This window comes from Bufo bufo, chromosome 3, assembly GCF_905171765.1.
Source record: "Bufo bufo chromosome 3, aBufBuf1.1, whole genome shotgun sequence".
NCBI lineage: Eukaryota > Metazoa > Chordata > Amphibia > Anura > Bufonidae > Bufo > Bufo bufo.
This window is the reverse complement of record NC_053391.1, coordinates 580,966,681-580,988,767: the sequence shown is the minus strand read 5'-3', so window position 1 is coordinate 580,988,767 and position 22,087 is coordinate 580,966,681. Positions and strand designations below refer to the sequence as shown.

Sequence of the window (22,087 nt, the reverse complement as noted above, 5' to 3'; positions counted from 1 at the left end):
ATAGTGTCTAAAAAGAATGGGGCTGAATTCCGTATAAAGAACAATTGTTCGTGCGAAAATGAGGGCATCATCTACGTACTGGAATGCCCTTGTGGGCTCCAGTACGTGGGACGGACAATTAGGAAGCTGAAAGTTAGGATACAAGAGCATCTATGGAACATCAAAAAAGGCCTAATGACCCATAGCGTATCAGCACACTTTAAATTATCACATGGAAAAAACCCACAAGGGTTAAAATTCGCTGGAGTTGAAACTGTTAAGCCACACTGGCGTGGGGGGGACTCGCTGGCACAAATCAATAGAAAGGAAGTGGAGTGGATTTACCAGCTAGGAACCCTACAACCCAGAGGGCTTAACATTGAATTTGACCTTAAACCATGTTTACTGTAAAATGACCCACCGGTGGCGACGTTCGGCTGTTCTCTACCTGGCCTCCTAAGGACCTTTGGATGACGTCAGGTTTCCTGGCTGCTCCATTGGATAATGATGCCTTGTGATGGGAACATCAGGGGTGGAGGCGGGGTCGAGAACACCTGAATGACGCTACCGGAGTGGGTGGCGCCCTCCTGAGTGACGTTCTAAGAGTGGGCGGAGATTACCTGTGTGACGTCCCAGAATCGGATGGCGTCCTGTGGAGGGATGTTCCAGGAGGAGTGGAAATTAGCTGAATGACGCTCCGGGAGTAGGTGGAGAATACCGGTATAATATCCGAGGAGTGGATGGAATGTATATGAGGATAGAACTACTATAATAAATTGAGTTGGGATACACCTAGGACAAGAGAGGATTAAGTGGGGGATAGATTCTTATTAAGAGGCTGAATGTATATATTGACTATTGAGAACAGCGGTAACCCGAAAGGGTCTTTACACAAATTGGCAATAGGGAGTAACAATCCACTCCCGTGTATAATTTTATATTCTTATGTTTGTATTTTAAAAATGATTGCATCAGTGTGATTTTATGTTATATGTTGTAAAACTGTTATTTTGAAAATGTCCTATACGGATGGGAACCACACCCGCTTGAATAAGAATGAGAGGGCTGGGCTATTTATAGGGCTCGTTTGTGAGCATGCTCAGTCATCGCCCTTGAAGAAGCGAGGTAGCGAAACCCGGGTCGGGCAGGAACGTGACGATCATCTTGTATTTTTATGCCTTTTGTCTACTGACCTGTTGTAAGTAGAATAAAACCTTTTAGAACAACTTTCTCAAGGGTGCTTCACTATCTTGCCTATCCCCTTAAACCCTGTAGAGGAGGAGGTCTGGGAGGACCATATCCTTTGGTTGTCGAGGAGAGGGGCTGACACCCTTGTATTATCCACCTGTGACCGGAATACATAGCTCCCAGCAGCACGGTTCCAAAACCTATGAACTTGACTTTGCCAGTGCGAAACCTACCACACGAACCCGGGACCAGCAGCAGCGCAAGTAACTGTCCGTGTTGAGACGCAGGACTGACTTTCTGTTTTATTTGTGTCTGGCCACAGGTCAAGGCTGCACACCCAGTAGTCAAGGGGTTCCTCGCTTCTCAAAGCATCCATATCGGCCGTTAACCCGATGTAGTCGGACACCTGTCGGTCTAGGCGTTCCCTGAGGCTGGATCCGGAGGGCAGCTGTCGATGGGTTGGCTGCAAGAATGATCTCATATCCATAGTGACCAACACATCCTCAAACCGCCCTCTTTTTGTAGGCGCGGTAGGATTGGTACCTGCACCTGTTTCGCTGTGGGTGGAAATTCCCCTGCCAGTGCCTGCAACAGCAGAATGCAGCATCTCTCGCAGCAAAGCAAGGGAAATGCTGCATTCTGACAGCCGTCTGTGATGCTAGTAACATGTCCACCATTTTGTGTTTGTACGTTGCCACCCAGTACAGGTCCTTGACCTTTATGCTTTTTATACGGGAGTCCCTCTTGAAACACTGGAGCATGAAGGCCCCGATTTCCCATTTGCACTAAATTGGAAGCGGTGGAGCGCCCTGGCTCCTGCTCATCGCCCAGGAGAATGTTGTCTTCGGTCTCCTCCCCCCAAGTTTAAAGCCTACTCTTCTTGCTCCCCCCCCACCCAGCCACCATCCTCCTCTGACTCCTCTTCAGACTCCTGCTGACTTGTCCCAGAAGGAGTAGCCCCCCTGGGAATTCATTTAGCATTGCGACTTCCTCATCTTCCAGCTCCTGCTCCTCGACGGCTTGATCAATGACACGATGCAATGCATGCTCCAGAAAGAAGGCGTAAGATACGTTGTCACTGATGGTGACCTAGCTGCGACTGATCAGTTTGGTGATCTCATCAAATGGCCGCAGAAGTCTGCATGCGTCGCACATGAGCAGCCACTGGCGCGGTGAAAAAAAAACAAGCTCCCCAGAACCTGTCCTGCCACAGAGTTCGTACAGGTAATCGTTAACAGCACGTTTCTGCTGGAGCAGCCGATCAAGCATATACAAGATGGAGGTCCAGCGCGTGGGGAAGTCACAAATCAGACATCTGACGGGGAAGTGGTGTCGCCGCTGAACGTCAGCAAGGCGAGCCATGGCTGTGTAAGATCTTCTAAAATGGCCAGAGATTTTACTGGCCTGCCGCAAGACGTCCTGGACCCCGGGGTATTTGGTAACGAATTGCTGCACGACTAAGTTCAGGACGTGTGCCATGCACGGCACGTGTGTCTTTGTGCCCTGTTTCAGCATGCTCAGCAGATTGGCACCGTTGTCGCACACCAGTTTACCAACTGTCAAATTGAGCGGGCTTAGCCTGTGACCGCAGAGCTGAAAGGAGTGCAGGACCAGTGTGGCTCTTGGCTTCCAGGAACAACAGCCGCAGCACAGCATGGCAACGTCTCGCCTGGCACGTCTAATAGGTTCTGGGGAGCTTGGGGGGTGCAGCAGAAGAGGCGGTAGCAGTGGAAAAGGAGGAGTAGGCCGAGGAGGAGACAGAGGATGGAGTAGAAGAAGAGGCAGGCCTGCATGCAATCTGTGGCGGTAACATTAAATCCACACGGGTGCCACGGGTTACATGCTTGACGGCCGTCAGAAGGTTCACCCAGTGGGCAGTAAAAGTTATGTACCTTCCCTGCCTGTGTTTGCTAGACCATGTGTCTGTGGTCAGATGTATCTTGGCACCGACACTGTGTGCCAGAGATATATTAACTTGCCGCTGAACGTGGCAATATAGTTCAGGGATGCCCTTCTGGGAGAAATATTTCCTTCTGGGGACCTACCTTCCAATGGGGTGTGCCATTGGCCACACATTTTCTAAAGCCCTCCGATTCCACCAATTTATTTGGCAGTAGTTGGCGGGCTAGCAGTTTCGACAAGCCAACGGTCAGCCGTTGGGCAAGAGGATTATCCAGCGTCATCATTTTTTTACGCTCAAACATTTGGTCTACGGAAGCCTGCCTTGTGCCATATGAACGCGACGACGGCACGGTGGAAGGTGGAGTGGAGGACAAATGGGAGGAGAGAGGAGAAGGAGAAGAGGCAGGACGTGGAGCACCGGGTGTGTGGCTTTGTGGGTTCTGACGGGTTGCTGCCATTTGCCGGCGTCCTGGGAGTGCAAGATGTGACCGTGCATGGTGGATGGCTCACTCCAGATACTTTAACAGTCTGCTTTTTGCCTCCTGTGCACTGCGGGTTCTGCCTGCTTCTCCTCCCTATCTGCTGCTCCGTCTCTTCTTCTGAACTCCCCTCCTCTTCCTCTCTTGTGGGCACCCACGTGACGTCCATCGACACGTCATCATCGTCACCTTCACCACCATTGACATTATAGATCTCGGAGTAGGCAACAGCGGGGACGACCATCTTTGGGCTGATCTGGGTACTGTCGTCAGACCGCTGGGTAGGGGCCGTTGCTACCTCCACTTCTTCATCTGAGGCCTAGAATGGCTGCGCATCGGTAAGGTCTGGGAATGGATGGGAAAATAATTCCTCTGAATCGAGTGGAGGGGCTATGGGGGTGGTGTCTTTGGGGGTGCACACAGCACAGAGTGAAGGGAGTGCAGATACAGAGGATGAGGAGGGTGCAGAACCGGAAGGCTGAGTGAGCCACTCAACCAACTCTGGTGCGCCTTTTGAAGTTATCGCACGCACCTTCTCCAACTTCCCACTTAGGCTCCGGCCTGGTGCACCTGCCCGACCCCTACCATCCCTGCGGAACAGTCTGCCTCTTCCTCTGCCTGTCATTTTCTAAAAGACCCTCCGCCTAAGAGAGTAGAGAAGAGCAGTATTTTGTGGAAGCAGGTGTATCGCAGCCCTCAATCAGTATTTGGTGGAAGAAGGTATATAGCAATAGCACCCCTTAATCAGTATTTAGTGGAAGAAGGTATATGGCACCCATCAATCTGTATTTGGCGGAAACAGGTATATAGAACCCCTCAATCAGTATTTGGCGTTAACAGGTATAAGGCATCCCTCAATCAGTATTTTGTGGAAGCAGGTGTATCGCAGCCCTCAATCAGTATTTGGTAGAAGAAGGTATATAGCAATAGCACCCCTCAATCCCGTATTTTGTGGAAGAAGGTATATGGCACCCCTTAATCAGTATTTGGTGGAAACAGGTATACAGCACCCCTCAATCAGTATTTGACAGAAAGAGGTATATAGCACCCCTCAATCAGTATTTGGCGGAGGCAGGTATATGGCACCCCTCAATCAGTTATTTTGTGGAAGCAGGTGTATTGCAGCCCTCAATCAGTATTTGGTGGAAGAAGGAATATAGCAATAGCACCCCTCAATCAGTGTTTAGTGGAAGGTATATGGCACCCCACAATCAGTATGTGGCGGAAACAGGTATATAGCACCCCTCAATCAGTATTTGGCGGAAGCAGGTATATGGCATCCCTAAATCAGTATTTTGTGGAAGCAGGTGTATCGCAGCCCTCAATCAGTATTTGGTGGAAGAAGCTATATAGCAATAGCAACCCTCAATCAGTATTTTGTGGAAGAAGGTATATGGCACCCCTCAATCAGTAGTTGGCAGAAAAAGGTATATAGCACCCCTCAATCAGTATTTGGCGGAAACAGGTATATAGCACCCCTCAATCAGTATTTGGCAGAAACAGGTATATTGCACCCCTCAATCAGTATTTTGTGGAAGCAGGTTTATCGCAGCCCTCAATCAGTATGTGGTGGAAGAAGGTATATAGCAATAGCACACCTCAATCTGTATTTAGTGGAAGAAGGTATATGGCACCCATCAATCAGTATTTGCTGGAAACAGGTATATAGCACCCCTCAATAAGTATTTGGTGGAAACAGGTATATGGCACCCCTCAATCAGTTATTTTGTGGAAGCAGGTGTACTGCAGCTCTCAATCAGTATTTGGTGGAAGAAGGAATATAGCAATAGCCCCCCTCAATCAGTATTTAGTGGAAGAAGGTATATGGCACCCATCAATCTGTATTTGGCGGAAGCAGGTATATAGCACCCCTCAATCAGTATTTGGCGGAAACAGGTATAAGGCATCCCTCAATCAGTATTTTGTGGAAGCAGGTGTATCGCAGCCCTCAATCAGTATTTGGTAGAAGAAGGTATATAGCAATAGCACCCCTCAATCCTGTATTTTGTGGAAGAAGGTATATGGCACCCCTCAATCAGTATTTGGCGGAAACAGATATACAGCACCCCTCAATCAGTATTTGACAGAAAGAGGTATATAGCACCCCTCAATCAGTATTTGGCGGAAGCAGGTATATGGCACCCCTCAATCAGTTATTTTGTGGAAGCAGGTGTATTGCAGCCCTAAATCAGTATTTGGTGGAAGAAGGAATATAGCAATAGCACCCCCAATCAGTATTTAGTGGAAGGTATATGGCACCCCACAATCAGTATGTGGTGGAAACAGGTATATAGCACCCCTCAATCAGTATTTGGCGGAAGCAGGTATATGGCATCCCTCAATCAGTATTTTGTGGAAGCAGGTGTATTGCAGCCCACAATCAGTATTTGGTGGAAGAAGGTATATAGCAATAGCAACCCTCAATCAGTATTTTGTGGAAGAAGGTATATGGCACCCCTCAATCAGTAGTTGGCAGAAAAAGGTATATAGCACCCCTCAATCAGTATTTGACGGAAACAGGTATATAGCACCCCTAAATCAGTATTTTTTGGAAGCAGGTGTATCATAGCCCTCAATCAGTATTTGGTAGAAGAAGGTATATAGCAATAGCACCCCTCAATCCCGTAATTTGTGGAAGAAGGTATATGGCACCCCTCAATCAGTATTTGGCGGAAACAGGTATACAGCACCCCTCAATCAGTATTTGACGGAAAGAGGTATATAGCACCCCTCAATCAGTATTTAGCGGAAGCAGGTATATGGCACCCCTCAGTTATTTTGTGGAAACAGGTGTATTGCAGCCCTCAATTAGTATTTGGTGGAAGAAGGAATATAGCAATAGCACCCCTCAATCAGTATTTAGTGGAAGGTTTATGGCACCCCACAATCAGTATGTGGCGGAAACAGGTATATAGCACCCCTCAATCAGTATTTGGCGGAAACAGGTATATGGCATCCCTCAATCAGTATTTTGTGGAAGCAGGTGTATCGCAGCCCTCAATCAGTATTTGGTGGAAGAAGGTATATAGCAATAACAACCCTCAATCAGTATTTTGTGGAAGAAGGTATATGGCACCCCTCAATCAGTAGTTGGCAGAAAAATGTATATAGCACCCCTCAATCAGTATTTGACAGAAACAGGTATATAGCACCCCTCAATCAGTATTTTGTGGAAGAAGGTGTATCATAGCCCTCAATCAGTATTTGGTGGAAAAAGGTATTGTGACAGGACCAGGGGAAAAGTGGTAGAAAGAGTCTACATTTCACCTAGGTTCCTGTCCAATACGTTCTAAAAAGCAGCCAGGGAATTGACAGCAAGGAAAACTAGGTTTTCTCTTTGCAAGGGTTTTGTTAAAAAACCTGGTTAGAAGGGCCTGGCTGCTTGGAGCAGGGAGAGTTGGGTGGGTCCCTGCTCCAATTAGCCACTCCAGGTATTCAGGGTAACTGTGGCTAATCACCTTGGAACCTGGGTGTGCTATAAAAGGGTAAACAGCTCACTAGCTCTGGTCTCTGCTCCTGGGAAGAACGCTGCTGTGTCAGTAAAAACAACAGTGTGTTTTGTTGATCGAGCTGGGTACAAGGCTCAGTTTCATGTAGTTAGGGACTACTGCCTGTTTAGCCGTAGTGTCCAGACGGCCAGGTATTTCATTTGTTTTGAAATGTTTTTGTTTATTACTTTTATCTGCAAAAGTCAATAAAACTGTCTGAGGCCAGTTGCATCATACTTGCTTGGACTGGACTTTGTTTTATATGCCTATAGCGCCTGTCTATCCCAGGAGATGGCGGTCCCATGAGCTAATCCTTTTACAGTATATAGCAATAGCACCGCTCAATCATTATTTTATGGAAGAAGGTATATGGCACCCCTCAAACAGTATTTGGCGGAAACGGGTATATAGCACCCCTCAATCAGTATTTGGCGAAAAAAGGTATATGGCACCCCTCAATCAGTATTTGGTGGAAACAGGCATATAGCACCTCTCAATCAGTATTTCTCAGAAACAGGTATATAGCACCCCTCAATCAGTATTTGGCGGAAACAGATATATAGCACCCCTTAATCAGTATTTTGTGGAAGCAGATGTATCGCAGCCCTCAATCAGTATTTGGTGGAAGAAGGTATATAGCAATAGCAACCCTCAATCATTATTTTGAGGAAGACGGTATCTGGCACCCCTCAATCCGTATTTGGTGGAAACAGGTATATGGCACCCCTCAATCAGTATTTGGCGGAAACAGGTATACAGCACCCCTCAATCAGTATTTGACAGAAAGAGGTATATAGCACCCCTCAATCAGTATTTGGCGGAGGCAGGTATATGGCACCCCTCAATCAGTTATTTTGTGGAAGCAGGTGTATTGCAGCCCTCAATCAGTATTTGGTGGAAGAAGGAATATAGCAATAGCACCCCTCAATCAGTGTTTAGTGGAAGGTATATGGCACCCCACAATCAGTATGTGGCGGAAACAGGTATATAGCACCCCTCAATCAGTATTTGGCGGAAGCAGGTATATTGCATCCCTAAATCAGTATTTTGTGGAAGCAGGTGTATCGCAGCCCTCAATCAGTATTTGGTGGAAGAAGCTATATAGCAATAGCAACCCTCAATCAGTATTTTGTGGAAGAAGGTATATGGCACCCCTCAATCAGTAGTTGGCAGAAAAAGGTATATAGCACCCCTCAATCAGTATTTGGCGGAAACAGGTATATAGCACCCCTCAATCAGTATTTGGCAGAAACAGGTATATTGCACCCCTCAATCAGTATTTTGTGGAAGCAGGTTTATCGCAGCCCTCAATCAGTATGTGGTGGAAGAAGGTATATAGCAATAGCACACCTCAATCTGTATTTAGTGGAAGAAGGTATATGGCACCCATCAATCAGTATTTGCTGGAAACAGGTATATAGCACCCCTCAATAAGTATTTGGTGGAAACAGGTATATGGCACCCCTCAATCAGTTATTTTGTGGAAGCAGGTGTACTGCAGCTCTCAATCAGTATTTGGTGGAAGAAGGAATATAGCAATAGCCCCCCTCAATCAGTATTTAGTGGAAGAAGGTATATGGCACCCATCAATCTGTATTTGGCGGAAGCAGGTATATAGCACCCCTCAATCAGTATTTGGCGGAAACAGGTATAAGGCATCCCTCAATCAGTATTTTGTGGAAGCAGGTGTATCGCAGCCCTCAATCAGTATTTGGTAGAAGAAGGTATATAGCAATAGCACCCCTCAATCCTGTATTTTGTGGAAGAAGGTATATGGCACCCCTCAATCAGTATTTGGCGGAAACAGATATACAGCACCCCTCAATCAGTATTTGACAGAAAGAGGTATATAGCACCCCTCAATCAGTATTTGGCGGAAGCAGGTATATGGCACCCCTCAATCAGTTATTTTGTGGAAGCAGGTGTATTGCAGCCCTAAATCAGTATTTGGTGGAAGAAGGAATATAGCAATAGCACCCCCAATCAGTATTTAGTGGAAGGTATATGGCACCCCACAATCAGTATGTGGTGGAAACAGGTATATAGCACCCCTCAATCAGTATTTGGCGGAAGCAGGTATATGGCATCCCTCAATCAGTATTTTGTGGAAGCAGGTGTATTGCAGCCCACAATCAGTATTTGGTGGAAGAAGGTATATAGCAATAGCAACCCTCAATCAGTATTTTGTGGAAGAAGGTATATGGCACCCCTCAATCAGTAGTTGGCAGAAAAAGGTATATAGCACCCCTCAATCAGTATTTGACGGAAACAGGTATATAGCACCCCTAAATCAGTATTTTTTGGAAGCAGGTGTATCATAGCCCTCAATCAGTATTTGGTAGAAGAAGGTATATAGCAATAGCACCCCTCAATCCCGTAATTTGTGGAAGAAGGTATATGGCACCCCTCAATCAGTATTTGGCGGAAACAGGTATACAGCACCCCTCAATCAGTATTTGACGGAAAGAGGTATATAGCACCCCTCAATCAGTATTTAGCGGAAGCAGGTATATGGCACCCCTCAGTTATTTTGTGGAAACAGGTGTATTGCAGCCCTCAATTAGTATTTGGTGGAAGAAGGAATATAGCAATAGCACCCCTCAATCAGTATTTAGTGGAAGGTTTATGGCACCCCACAATCAGTATGTGGCGGAAACAGGTATATAGCACCCCTCAATCAGTATTTGGCGGAAACAGGTATATGGCATCCCTCAATCAGTATTTTGTGGAAGCAGGTGTATCGCAGCCCTCAATCAGTATTTGGTGGAAGAAGGTATATAGCAATAACAACCCTCAATCAGTATTTTGTGGAAGAAGGTATATGGCACCCCTCAATCAGTAGTTGGCAGAAAAATGTATATAGCACCCCTCAATCAGTATTTGACAGAAACAGGTATATAGCACCCCTCAATCAGTATTTTGTGGAAGAAGGTGTATCATAGCCCTCAATCAGTATTTGGTGGAAAAAGGTATTGTGACAGGACCAGGGGAAAAGTGGTAGAAAGAGTCTACATTTCACCTAGGTTCCTGTCCAATACGTTCTAAAAAGCAGCCAGGGAATTGACAGCAAGGAAAACTAGGTTTTCTCTTTGCAAGGGTTTTGTTAAAAAACCTGGTTAGAAGGGCCTGGCTGCTTGGAGCAGGGAGAGTTGGGTGGGTCCCTGCTCCAATTAGCCACTCCAGGTATTCAGGGTAACTGTGGCTAATCACCTTGGAACCTGGGTGTGCTATAAAAGGGTAAACAGCTCACTAGCTCTGGTCTCTGCTCCTGGGAAGAACGCTGCTGTGTCAGTAAAAACAACAGTGTGTTTTGTTGATCGAGCTGGGTACAAGGCTCAGTTTCATGTAGTTAGGGACTACTGCCTGTTTAGCCGTAGTGTCCAGACGGCCAGGTATTTCATTTGTTTTGAAATGTTTTTGTTTATTACTTTTATCTGCAAAAGTCAATAAAACTGTCTGAGGCCAGTTGCATCATACTTGCTTGGACTGGACTTTGTTTTATATGCCTATAGCGCCTGTCTATCCCAGGAGATGGCGGTCCCATGAGCTAATCCTTTTACAGTATATAGCAATAGCACCGCTCAATCATTATTTTATGGAAGAAGGTATATGGCACCCCTCAAACAGTATTTGGCGGAAACGGGTATATAGCACCCCTTAATCAGTATTTGGCGAAAAAAGGTATATGGCACCCCTCAATCAGTATTTGGTGGAAACAGGCATATAGCACCTCTCAATCAGTATTTCTCAGAAACAGGTATATAGCACCCCTCAATCAGTATTTGGCGGAAACAGATATATAGCACCCCTTAATCAGTATTTTGTGGAAGCAGATGTATCGCAGCCCTCAATCAGTATTTGGTGGAAGAAGGTATATAGCAATAGCAACCCTCAATCATTATTTTGAGGAAGACGGTATCTGGCACCCCTCAATCCGTATTTGGTGGAAACAGGTATATGGCACCCCTCAATCAGTATTTGGCGGAAACAGGTATATAGCACCCCTCAATTAGTATTTGGTGGAAAAAGGTAAATGGCACCCCTCAATCAGTATTTGGCGGAAACAGATATATAGCACCCCTTAATCAGTATTTTGTGGAAGCAGGTGTATCGCAGCCCTCAATCAGTATTTGGTAGAAGAAGGTATATAGCAATAGCACCCCCCTCAATCAGTATTTTGTGGAAGAAGTTATATAGCACCCCTAAATCTGTATTTGGCGGAAACAGGTATATAGCACCCCTCAATCAATATTTGGCGAAAAACTGATATATAGCACCCCTCAATCAGTATTTGGCGGAAACAGGTATATAGCACCCCTCAATCAGGATTTTGTGGAAGAAGGTATATCGCAGCCCTCAAGCAGTTTTTTGGGGGGCAACAGGTATATCACACCCGTTGCAATTAGTTACTCCAATAGCGTTTGTCCCTCTATCTAGCTGTGGTATCGCAGCAGAACCACACTCAACTGCTGCACAATACAAATACACTATAATATAATTTCTGTGTTAGAAAGTATAAGTATATCATACCCCTCTATATCACACCTATCGATAGCACACCTATACCAGTACTTAAAAGGACTTTTGTGGCCCTATTAGATAGCGTTATGTAATGTAAGGTAAGCTCAGTGACACAGCAGAAACAACAGAAAGCATAGTGTTAATCTGTTGTTACTGGGCAGAAGTCTACAGTCGTGGCCAAAAGTTTTGAGAATTACATAAATATTGGAAATTCGAAAAGTTGCTGCTTAAGTTTTTATAATAGTAATTTGCATATACTCCAGAATGCTATGAAGAGTGATCAGATGAATTGCATAGTGCTTCTTTGCCATGAAAATTAACTTAATCCCAAAAAAAACTTTCCACTGCATTTCATTGCTGTCATTAAAGGACCTGCTGAGATCATTTCAGTAATCGTCTTGTTAACTCAGGTGAGAATGTTGACGAGCACAAGGCTGGAGATCATTATGTCAGGCTGATTGGGTTAAAATGGCAGACTTGACATGTTAAAAGGAGGGTGATGCTTGAAATCATTGTTCTTCCATTGTTAACCATGGTGACCTGCAAAGAAACGCGTGCAGCCATCATTGCGTTGCATAAAAATGGCTTCACAGGCAAGGATATTGTGGCTACTAAGATTGCACCTCAATCAACAATTTATAGGATCATCAAGAACTTCAAGGAAAGAGGTTCAATTCTTGTTAAGAAGGCTTCAGGGCATCCAAGAAAGTCCAGCAAGCGCCAGGATCGTCTCCTAAAGAGGATTCAGATGCGGGATCGGAGTGCCACCAGTGCAGAGCTTGCTCAGGAATGGCAGCAGGCAGGTGTGAGCGCATCTGCACGCACAGTGAGGCGAAGACTTTTGGAAGATGGCCTGGTGTCAAGAAGGCCAGCAAAAAAGCCACTTCTCTCAAAAAAAAAACATCAGGGACAGATTGATCTTCTGCAGAAAGTATGGTGAATGGACTGCTGAGGACTGGGGCAAAGTCATATTCTCCGATGAAGCCTCTTTTCGATTGTTTGGGGCATCTGGAAAAAGGCTTGTTCGGAGAAGAAAAGGTGAGCGCTACCATCAGTCTTGTGTCATGCCAACAGTAAAGCATCCTGAGACCATTCATGTGTGGGGTTGCTTCTCATCCAAGGGAGTGGGCTCACTCACAATTTTGCCCAAAAACACAGCCATGAATAAAGAATGGTACCAAAACACCCTCCAACAGCAACTTCTTCCAACAATCCAACAACAGTTTGGTGAAGAACAATGCATTTTCCAGCACGATGGAGCACCGTGCCATAAGGCAAAAGTGATAACTAAGTGGCTCGGGGACCAAAACGTTGACATTTTGGGTCCATGGCCTGGAAACTCCCCAGATCTTAATCCCATTGAGAACTTGTAGTCAATCCTCAAGAGGCGGGTGGACAAACAAAAACCCACTAATTCTGACACACTCCAAGAAGTGATTATGAAAGAATGGGTTGCTATCAGTCAGGAATTGGCCCAGAAGTTGATTGAGAGCATGCCCAGTCGAATTGCAGAGGTCCTGAAAAAGAAGGGCCAACACTGCAAATACTGACTCTTTGCATAAATGTCATGTAATTGTCGATAAAAGCCTTTGAAGCGTATGAAGTGCGTGTAATTATATTTCACTACATCACAGAAACAACTGAAACAAAGATCTAAAAGCAGTTTAGCAGCAAACTTTGTGAAAACTAATATTTGAATCACTCTCAAAACTTTTGGCCACGACTGTAGACCAATCAAAGCCAGCTTCTCACACAGCAAGAGTTTTCACCAATCACAGCCAGCCTCACACACAGCCTGTGTGGGAAATTCCCCTAGCTGGAATCATTACTCACCAGAGAGGAGCTGAACAGACACACAGTTCCAGTCACAGTCCAGTTTTATGGGAACAAGAGGCCAAAATAGTTCCATCAAATACAAATTGCAAATACAAATTGCAAGCATACAATTGCAAATTGCATAAAATTGCAAGCTACAAATACCAATTGCAACCATTCAAATTCCATATTGCAATCCAAATTGCATACAACCATACCAGATCATACTCAACCAATCTGCAAATAGTTACTGCTAACTGCATACTGCAAATTGCGACCAAATTCAGCAAGTAGAACTATTAGTTAGACCTCAGATATACCTCTCAGAAAGATCATAAAGTGCTTAAATAACCTAAAGTGAGAGTAGAGATACTGAAGAGAGAAATATATCCACCATTTTATGTTGAATGACCAGATTGAACAGTTGATTTTCAACACGTGTTTTGTACATGGACTATCTGCTGCGGAGGCGGCAGTGTTATATATAAAGAAAAGATGAAGTTAATAAAGAAGTTATTTCAAGCATTTGGTGTGCTCTTTAAACCTACAGGAATTACAGCATAATAGACAGTCTGGTTACACTAAAAGTCAGAGATATCAAAATTCTTCTAATGCCACAGCGCAAAAGGTACTTCATAGTGCTGCGCCTACCACAAGGGTGTGTACATGTGCTGAAACGTCTCAATTGGCTTTCCTGTCTCACCTCATGGATGTGTCATGGGTCAAAGTTAGGCACTATGCAAAACAAATATGGCACGTGCGAATATCGCCATATGTTCGCATGTTCAGCAAATCGCGAATGAGCAAAGTTTGCCGCAAAATGACTGCCGGGCGAACCGCAAGGCCATTTCTAATAGGCATATTGACGACATATTTATGAAGTGCATGCTTCTTTTTTCCCATGCATCTAAAATTGTGTTGTAGTAAGTGGGCAGATCTTCATGATGTGTCAGCCACAACATTTTCTCACACTTTTCTAATTAGTAAGTCAATGTCAACCAACCCATGCAATGAATTCAATACCGTAGGACGGGAAATGTAAGGATTGCGTGGATTCACCAATCTCTACTGTCATATTCACCAATCTACTTGTACTGGAATTTGATGAAAGAAAAAAATTTGATCGCATTGTAATGCTCAAGTCACACTGGGCATTGCACTGCACAAATAGCTGTGCATCTCAGGTCTTAAGACCCAATTACCCTGGCAGATAATCGCTAAGATCATCACTAACAAGCGCTCGTATGAATGCTCATAAGCAATAATCTGGCAGTGTAACACTGCTGCCGATTAACCTATGAACGAGTGCTCGTTCATGGGAAAATCAGTCTTTCAACATTTTAAAATATAATCATTTGCCGGCAGCAGATCGTGCTGTCTACACATGACTCTGCTGCCGGCAAACAGTGATTCTTTATGGCAACGAGCGATGGCATTAGCAATCACACCTATCCATACTGTGGAGGAGATCGTGCATGTAATACCAGCATTCTCCTCCACTACCGAGCGGGCAATTGCCAGGAAGGAAGGCTTCTTTCCCAACAATCGGCTGCTACATCTGCAGGTGTAATAGGACCAAGAATACAAAAATACAACCCCTGATTTATTTTTGACACTGTGCTATTTGCCAGGCCTGATGCCCCCTGGCTATATGGCATGTAGACCAAGCAGTTAACCATGTTTAATATCCCATTCAGTACCCTTCTCCAAAATTAAAATAAAGTCCCTGTTTTGCAGCAGTTTGCCCAAACCACAATGCATGTGCATACCAGACAGGCCCCAATAGTTACCATCGTGCTGTTTAAAGGCTTTTTCCTGAGTTTGGTTGGTCTTTCTCTGGCGTATCGTGGGTTCTGCTGTCTCTTCAGTGGACGCCATGGTGTGTCACTGCAGAGATGGTGCCCAAAGACTTACTTTCATACTTGGAAACTGGGCAAAGTCCCATGAACTCCCTTTCAGTGACAGTAACTGTGTATGACAACCCTTGTCCTATTTGTATTCACTTCTCCCCTGCCCCCTAACACTTAAGATTTCTAAAAGACTGACGCCTGATGTATGCTTTCTAACCTTTGGAATCCAGGAGAACTTTGATCCATCTGTCCAAATTATCTGATTTAAAGGAGAATATGTACCGATGGACTGTGCTGATCTATGAATCCATATCTGATCGCAACGAGGTTAGTGAGATTAGTGGAGGTTAGTGAGATTCCGCCTAAATTACTACTGCTAGTGAGGAGTTATTTGACCTAGAGCAGTGGTTATCTATCTATTGTGAGACATGCTGGGAGTTGTAGTTTTACATGGGTTGCAGCATCTATCTGTGGCTGCAATTATTTTACATGATATAGATGAAGTGATGACAAGTACTGTCACAGTTGCCCCCTTCATGTATTTACCAATTACGCAATGAGGGAAGGGTCACAGCCACTGACGGCAAAATTAGAAAGATCCTGAAAACGGGCTGTAACCTTTTGGAATGTGACCTGATATCTGCTCAGTGAATGGCCTCACACCGCAGACAGTGTCATGGGTTTCACGTATGGTGTGAGGAATATGGATTAATATTTACTGTCAGCCATGTCCCCGCCATCAGCTGAAAGGTAGCAGAGGTAGTGAGCTCCACAAGGGGGCCCTGCTTCAAAGCCAGCAGATGGCAGAGGACCTCTAGCAGTCCACCAGTGTTTACAACTTTTCACACTTCTATTCAGCCAGCCAGGAACCCAGCTAATGGAACAGGAAAGACCTCTCTGCAGGAGGTCTAGTCCATTCCCTAGTTCAATGGAAATTATCAGACTTTCTGGGGCCAACAGTTTATAAGAAATTATGAATCGCCCGGCCATCACAGGCACAAACCGGATATATATTTGTGTTCCTATGGCCACAATAAACAGGCCCATGGTCATGGTTTGATGGTGGGATGCCAGTGTCATGGTCTTACCTTCTTGCAGTTCTCCTTCGTTTGACATGTGCTGGCGGCCATCTTGGTTTCTGGGTTTCTTGTAGCCTCCCACCCTGCGGCTCCTCCTTCCCACTGGGAGGAGCTGGATGCCCAGCTCATATATATAGGAGGTCTGTGGCTTCAGTTCCTTGCTTGGTCCTCCTGTGTTCACATGCTTCTAGACTGCTGCTGCTTCTGGTTCCTGATCCTGGTTTCGTCCGACTACCCTGCTGGTTCCTGATCCTGGTTTCGTCCGACTACCCTGCTGGTTCCTGATCCTGGCTTCGTCTGACTACCCTGCTGGTTCCTGATCCTGGCTTCGTCTGACTACCCTTCTGGTTCCTGACCTCTGGCTTTGCAAAGACTCTGCTTCGGTTTCGCCATCCGTTTGGACTTTTGCTTTACAGCTTTATTTTCAATAAAGCCTTCTTATTTTCACTTATCCCTTGTTGTACGTCTGGTTCATGGTTCCGTGACACTAGGACCAAGCCATGAATTCTGACGGTACAGGGCCATCCTCGCTACCCACGCTGGTTGCCAGACTTGATCAGCAGGATCACCTGTTGGGTCGGTTCGCTGTGGCGTTGCAAACCCTGCTTGAACGCACGGCTCATTTCGCTCCCGTTGCCGATGGGTCGGTTGTCGCTCCTGGGCCCGCTCCTACTGCCGCTCTGGTTGTTGCGCCAGAGTCTACCCCGACACCTGTTGTTGCACCTGCGGTGTTTCAGGGTATGACCGGTTCTGCCCCTCTTCCACAGCGCTTTGGGGGAGAGCCAACTCAGTGCCGAGGTTTCCTTAACCAGGTGGGCATTTATTTCGAGTTGCTGCCACATGCCTTTCCCACTGAGAGATCAAAGGTGGGCTTCTTGATCTCGCTGCTCTCGGACAAGGCCTTGGCCTGGGCCAGCCCTTTATGGGAGAACAACAATCCGGTGGTTGCCGAGTTTTCCGGTTTTGTTGCTTCTCTTCGGAAGGTATTCGATGTGCCGGCTCGTGCTGCCTCTGCTGCGAAGCTCCTTATGTCCATCAGACAGGGTTCACGATCCGTAGCTGAATACGCCATTGAGTTTCGTACCCTGGCAGCAGAGGTGGGCTGGAATAATGAGGCTCTGGTCGCTGCTTTCTCTCATGGTCTCTCGGATGCCTTGAAGGATGAGGTTGCAGCTAAGGACCTACCAGTGGAGCTCGAGTCTCTTATTTCTTTCCTGATTTTGATTGACACCAGACTCAGGGAGAGACCTTCCTTTAAGGAGAGCCTGCGGAGGTTTTCTAACAGATTGGCGCCTAAGTTTGCTGTCCCACCCGTGCCTCCCTCTCCTCCCACGCCTCCTGGGGATGACTTGTCTGGGGGTGAACCCATGCAGCTGGGGTTTGCTCGCCTGTCCGAGGGGGAGAGGGTACTCCGGAGACGCGAGGGCCGATGCATGTACTGTGGTCTCGGTGGGCATTTTCGGTTGGCATGTCCGAACCGTCCGGGAAACGCTCGCACCTGAGATCCTGTCGGGGGCAGATCTTGGGTGGAGTCTCCTCGTCCCCGGTTTCCCGTGTTGACAAACCACTGATCACTGTTGTCCTCTCCTGGGTCGGGGGCTCGGTGACGACCCAGGCGTTGGTGGACTCTGGTGCTGGTGGTTTGTTCATTGATAATGTGTTCGCTGCCGCCAATTCCATTCCTCTGCAGGCTCGAGGTTCCCCACTGGCTCTTGAGGCGATAGACGGCAGACCCCTTCTGCCGCCACACGTGACTCATGAGACCCTTCCAGTGGGGATAGCCATTGGTGCCGTTCACAGAGAGTCGGTCTGCCTCCAGGTTATTTCGTCTCCACACTACTCGGTGGTCTTGGGGTACCCCTGGCTCCGGAAGCATAATCCGACTTTCGATTGGAGATCGGCCGAGATCCTCTCGTGGTCACCGCAGTGTGGGGCTAGTTGCATCCATGGGTCTGTCAAGTTGCTGTGTACTTCCTCGGACTCTCTGTTGCCTCCTGAATACGAGGAGTACCGGGATGTATTCGATAAGGTGCGCGCGGTTGCCCTACCTCCGCACCGCCCATACGATTGTGCCATAGAGTTACAATCTGGTGCCGTTCCTCCTCGTGGCAAAGTCTATCCACTGTCGGTAGCGGAGAATGAGGCCATGGAGGAGTACGTGAGGGAGGCGCTTTCACGCGGACACATTCGCAAATCCTCGTCCCCGGCAGGGGCTGGATTTTTCTTTGTGAAAAAGAAGGGCGGTGAGTTGAGGCCTTGCATCGATTACAGGGGTCTCAATCGCATCACGATCAAGAACGCTTACCCGATACCCTTGATTTCCGAGCTGTTCGATCGCCTTAAAGGGGCCACGGTCTTTACCAAACTCGACCTGAGGGCGGCATATAACCTGGTAAGGATCAAGGCGGGCGATGAGTGGAAGACCGCGTTTAACACCAGGACCGGTCATTATGAATCCTTGGTTATGCCCTTTGGGTTGTGCAATGCGCCCGCAGTCTTTCAGGAATTAATCAACGATGTTTTCCGTGACCTGTTGCAGCAGTGTGTGGTGGTCTATTTGGATGACATCTTGGTATATTCTGAATCCATGGAGGCCCACATTCTGGATGTCAGACGAGTGTTGCAACGGTTACGAGAGAACAAGCTGTTCGGTAAGCTTGAGAAATGCGAATTTCACCGATCCCAGGTAACCTTCTTAGGTTACATCATTTCCGCTGAGGGGTTCTCCATGGATCCTGAGAAGGTTTCGGCTGTCTTACAGTGGCCCCAGCCCAGTGGTCTTCGTTCCCTGCAGCGCTTTTTGGGCTTCGCCAATTATTATCGGAAGTTCATCAGGGACTTTTCCATGCTAGCCAAGCCTCTCACGGATCTGACCAGGAAGGGCAGTAATTCCCAGGTCTGGCCGCTCGAGGCCATCTGAGCTTTTGAGGCTCTAAAGTCCGCCTTTGTGTCGGCTCCGATTCTGTCGCATCCCAACCCTGGGTTGCCCTTTGTCCTCGAGGTGGACGCGTCTGAGACGGGAGTAGGCGCCCTTCTGTCTCAGCGTAGAACACCAGAGGGTCCTCTGCTTCCTTCTGGGTTTTACTCCCGGAAACTGTCTTCCGCGGAGTGCAACTATCAGATTGGTGACAGGGAGTTATTGGCCATCGTGCAGGCCCTTAAAGAATGGAGGCACTTGCTCGAGGGTTCGGTGGTTCCGGTCCTCATCCTGACGGACCACAAGAATCTGACCTACCTTTCTGAGGCCAAGAGATTGACACCACGTCAGGCCAGATGGGCTCTGTTCTTGTCACGTTTTAATTACGTGGTCTCCTACCTACCCGGTTCCAAGAACATCAGGGCGGATGCCTTATCACGGCAGTACTCCGAGCTGTCCAGGGAGGAGTCGATTCCAACTTCGGTCATACCTCCGAATCAGATCTTGGCCGCCATTCGCACCAGCCTGACCTCTCCCCTGGGTGAGCAGATTTTGGCGGCTCAATCTGGTGCTCCCTCTGGGAGACCCAACGGCAGATGTTTTGTGCCTGAGGAGTTGTGCACTCGGTTGTTGCGAACCTACCATAACTCCAAGACCGCGGGGCATCCTGGAAAGAATCAGCTGTCCTGGGCTGTTTCACGTCTGTTCTGGTGGCCTTCCCTACGTTCCGACATCGCCGCATATGTAGCGGCATGCTCCGTTTGTGCCCAGAGTAAGTCCCCTCGGCACCTTCCGTTGGGCCTTCTGCAACCCATAGCCACCGGGGAGCGCCCATGGTCACACCTGGGGATGGATTTCATTGTGGACCTCCCTGCATCCCGAGGCCATACGGTCATTCTCATGATTGTGGATCGGTTTTCCAAAATGTGCCACTGTGTTCCTCTCAAGAAGTTACCCTCTGCACAAGAGTTGGCCACGATTTTTGCCAGGGAGGTCTTCCGGTTGCACGGTTTGCCCAAGGAGATTGTGTCGGATCGGGGGAGTCAGTTTGTGTCCAGGTTCTGGCGCGCCTTTTGCTCCCAGTTGGGGATTCATCTCTCCTTCTCCTCGGCCTACCACCCTCAGTCCAATGGGGCCGCAGAACGATCCAATCAGGCCTTGGAGCAATTCCTTCGTTGCTATGTCTCCGATCACCAAGACAATTGGGTTGACCTCCTGCCTTGGGCTGAGTTTGCCAGGAACACGGCGGTGAACTCTTCCTCTGGGACGTCTCACTTCATGGCCAATTATGGGTTCCAACCTGCCGTGTTACCGGAGGTATTCTCTCCCCAGGATATTCCGGCTGTGGAGGATCACCTTTCCGTCCTACGTGCTTCTTGGGTACTGATCCAGAAGTCCCTTGAGGTCTCTGCGCAGCGCCAGAGACTCCAGGCTGATCGCAGACGAGCGCCTGCTCCTTCCTACCAGGTCGGAGACCGTGTATGGTTGTCCACCCGCAACCTCAACCTTCGAGTGCCCACTCCCAAGCTGGCGCCTCGCTTTGTTGGTCCCTTCCGAGTGCTTCGCAGGGTAAACCCGGTAGCCTATGCCCTTGCGCTTCCTCCTGGCATGCGGATCTCCAACGTGTTTCATGTCTCCCTGTTGAAGCCACTGGTGTGTAATCGTTTAACTTCCTCGGTTCCTCGGCCTCGTCCGGTCCAAGTGGGTAATCGTGAGGAGTATGAGGTGAGCAATATCCTGGACTCACGCCTGGTCCGCGGTCGGGTGCAGTTTTTGGTCCATTGGCGTGGTTATGGTCCAGAGGAGCGTTCCTGGGTTCCCTCCGCAGATGTCCATGCTCCTGCCTTGCTCCGAGTCTTCCACGCACGCTTCCCTCAGAAACCGTTCTTTACTCCGCGGAGGAGGGGCCCTTGAGGGGGAGGTACTGTCATGGTCTTACCTTCTTGCTGTTCTCCTTCGTTTGACATGTGCTGGCGGCCATCTTGGTTTCTGGGTTTCTTGTAGCCTCCCACCCTGCGGCTCCTCCTTCCCACTGGCAGGAGCTGGATGCCCAGCTCATATATATAGGAGGTCTGTGGCTTCAGTTCCTTGCTTGGTCCTCCTGTGTTCACATGCTTCTAGACTGCTGCTGCTTCTGGTTCCTGATCCTGGTTTCGTCCGACTACCCTGCTGGTTCCTGATCCTGGTTTCGTCCGACTACCCTGCTGGTTCCTGATCCTGGCTTCGTCTGACTACCCTGCTGGTTCCTGATCCTGGCTTCGTCTGACTACCCTTCTGGTTCCTGACCTCTGGCTTCGCAAAGACTCTGCTTCGGTTTCGCCATCCGTTTGGACTTTTGCTTTACAGCTTTATTTTCAATAAAGCCTTCTTATTTTCACTTATCCCTTGTTGTACGTCTGGTTCATGGTTCCGTGACAGCCAGGGAAGGGAGATATACATATCTCCCTATAGAAACTAAATAACGGTCCCATGCTTGGACTCTACTTGTAGCCGGAACCCAGGAGGGTCTGTTGGTCCCGGAACCATCTCCATGTGACCTTCTGGTCTGGAGCTATGAACCCTAAAGGGTTTTGTGGGTCATTGAGCTACCAGGATCAGCAGGGAGGGGGGACCCTTCCCAGAGTCGGGAAGAGGATGAGCCAGCTACAGTTTAAAAGGCTTGTGCCAGCAAGCGGGCGTGTCTTTTCTCTGAAGGAGGGTCACATCATGCCATGTGTTTAGAGGGACCTGCAACCTGCTGACATCACTGCCCTCCATGTGAATACAGCTAAGAACTCATCACAACCCAAAAGGAATCATCCATCTGGTAAACTGACTTTTGTCCTGCTTAACCCATCTCGATCATGAATCCCCACATCCGTGTTTCGGC

At 47.6% G+C, this 22,087-nt stretch overlaps 1 protein-coding gene across 1 annotated transcript in view; it reads right to left on the bottom strand.

The window, feature by feature from the left end:
- SOAT2 (sterol O-acyltransferase 2) overlaps positions 1–15,355 on the bottom strand; it is a 118,861-nt gene extending 103,506 nt beyond the window's left edge. Inside the window, exon 1 of the mRNA XM_040425790.1 lies at positions 15,163–15,355. Within this exon, the coding sequence (XP_040281724.1) occupies positions 15,163–15,250 (88 nt within the window). The 5' untranslated portion in view covers positions 15,251–15,355. The remainder of the gene's footprint in view (positions 1–15,162) is intronic.
- Positions 15,356–22,087: the final 6,732 nt, after the last annotated feature.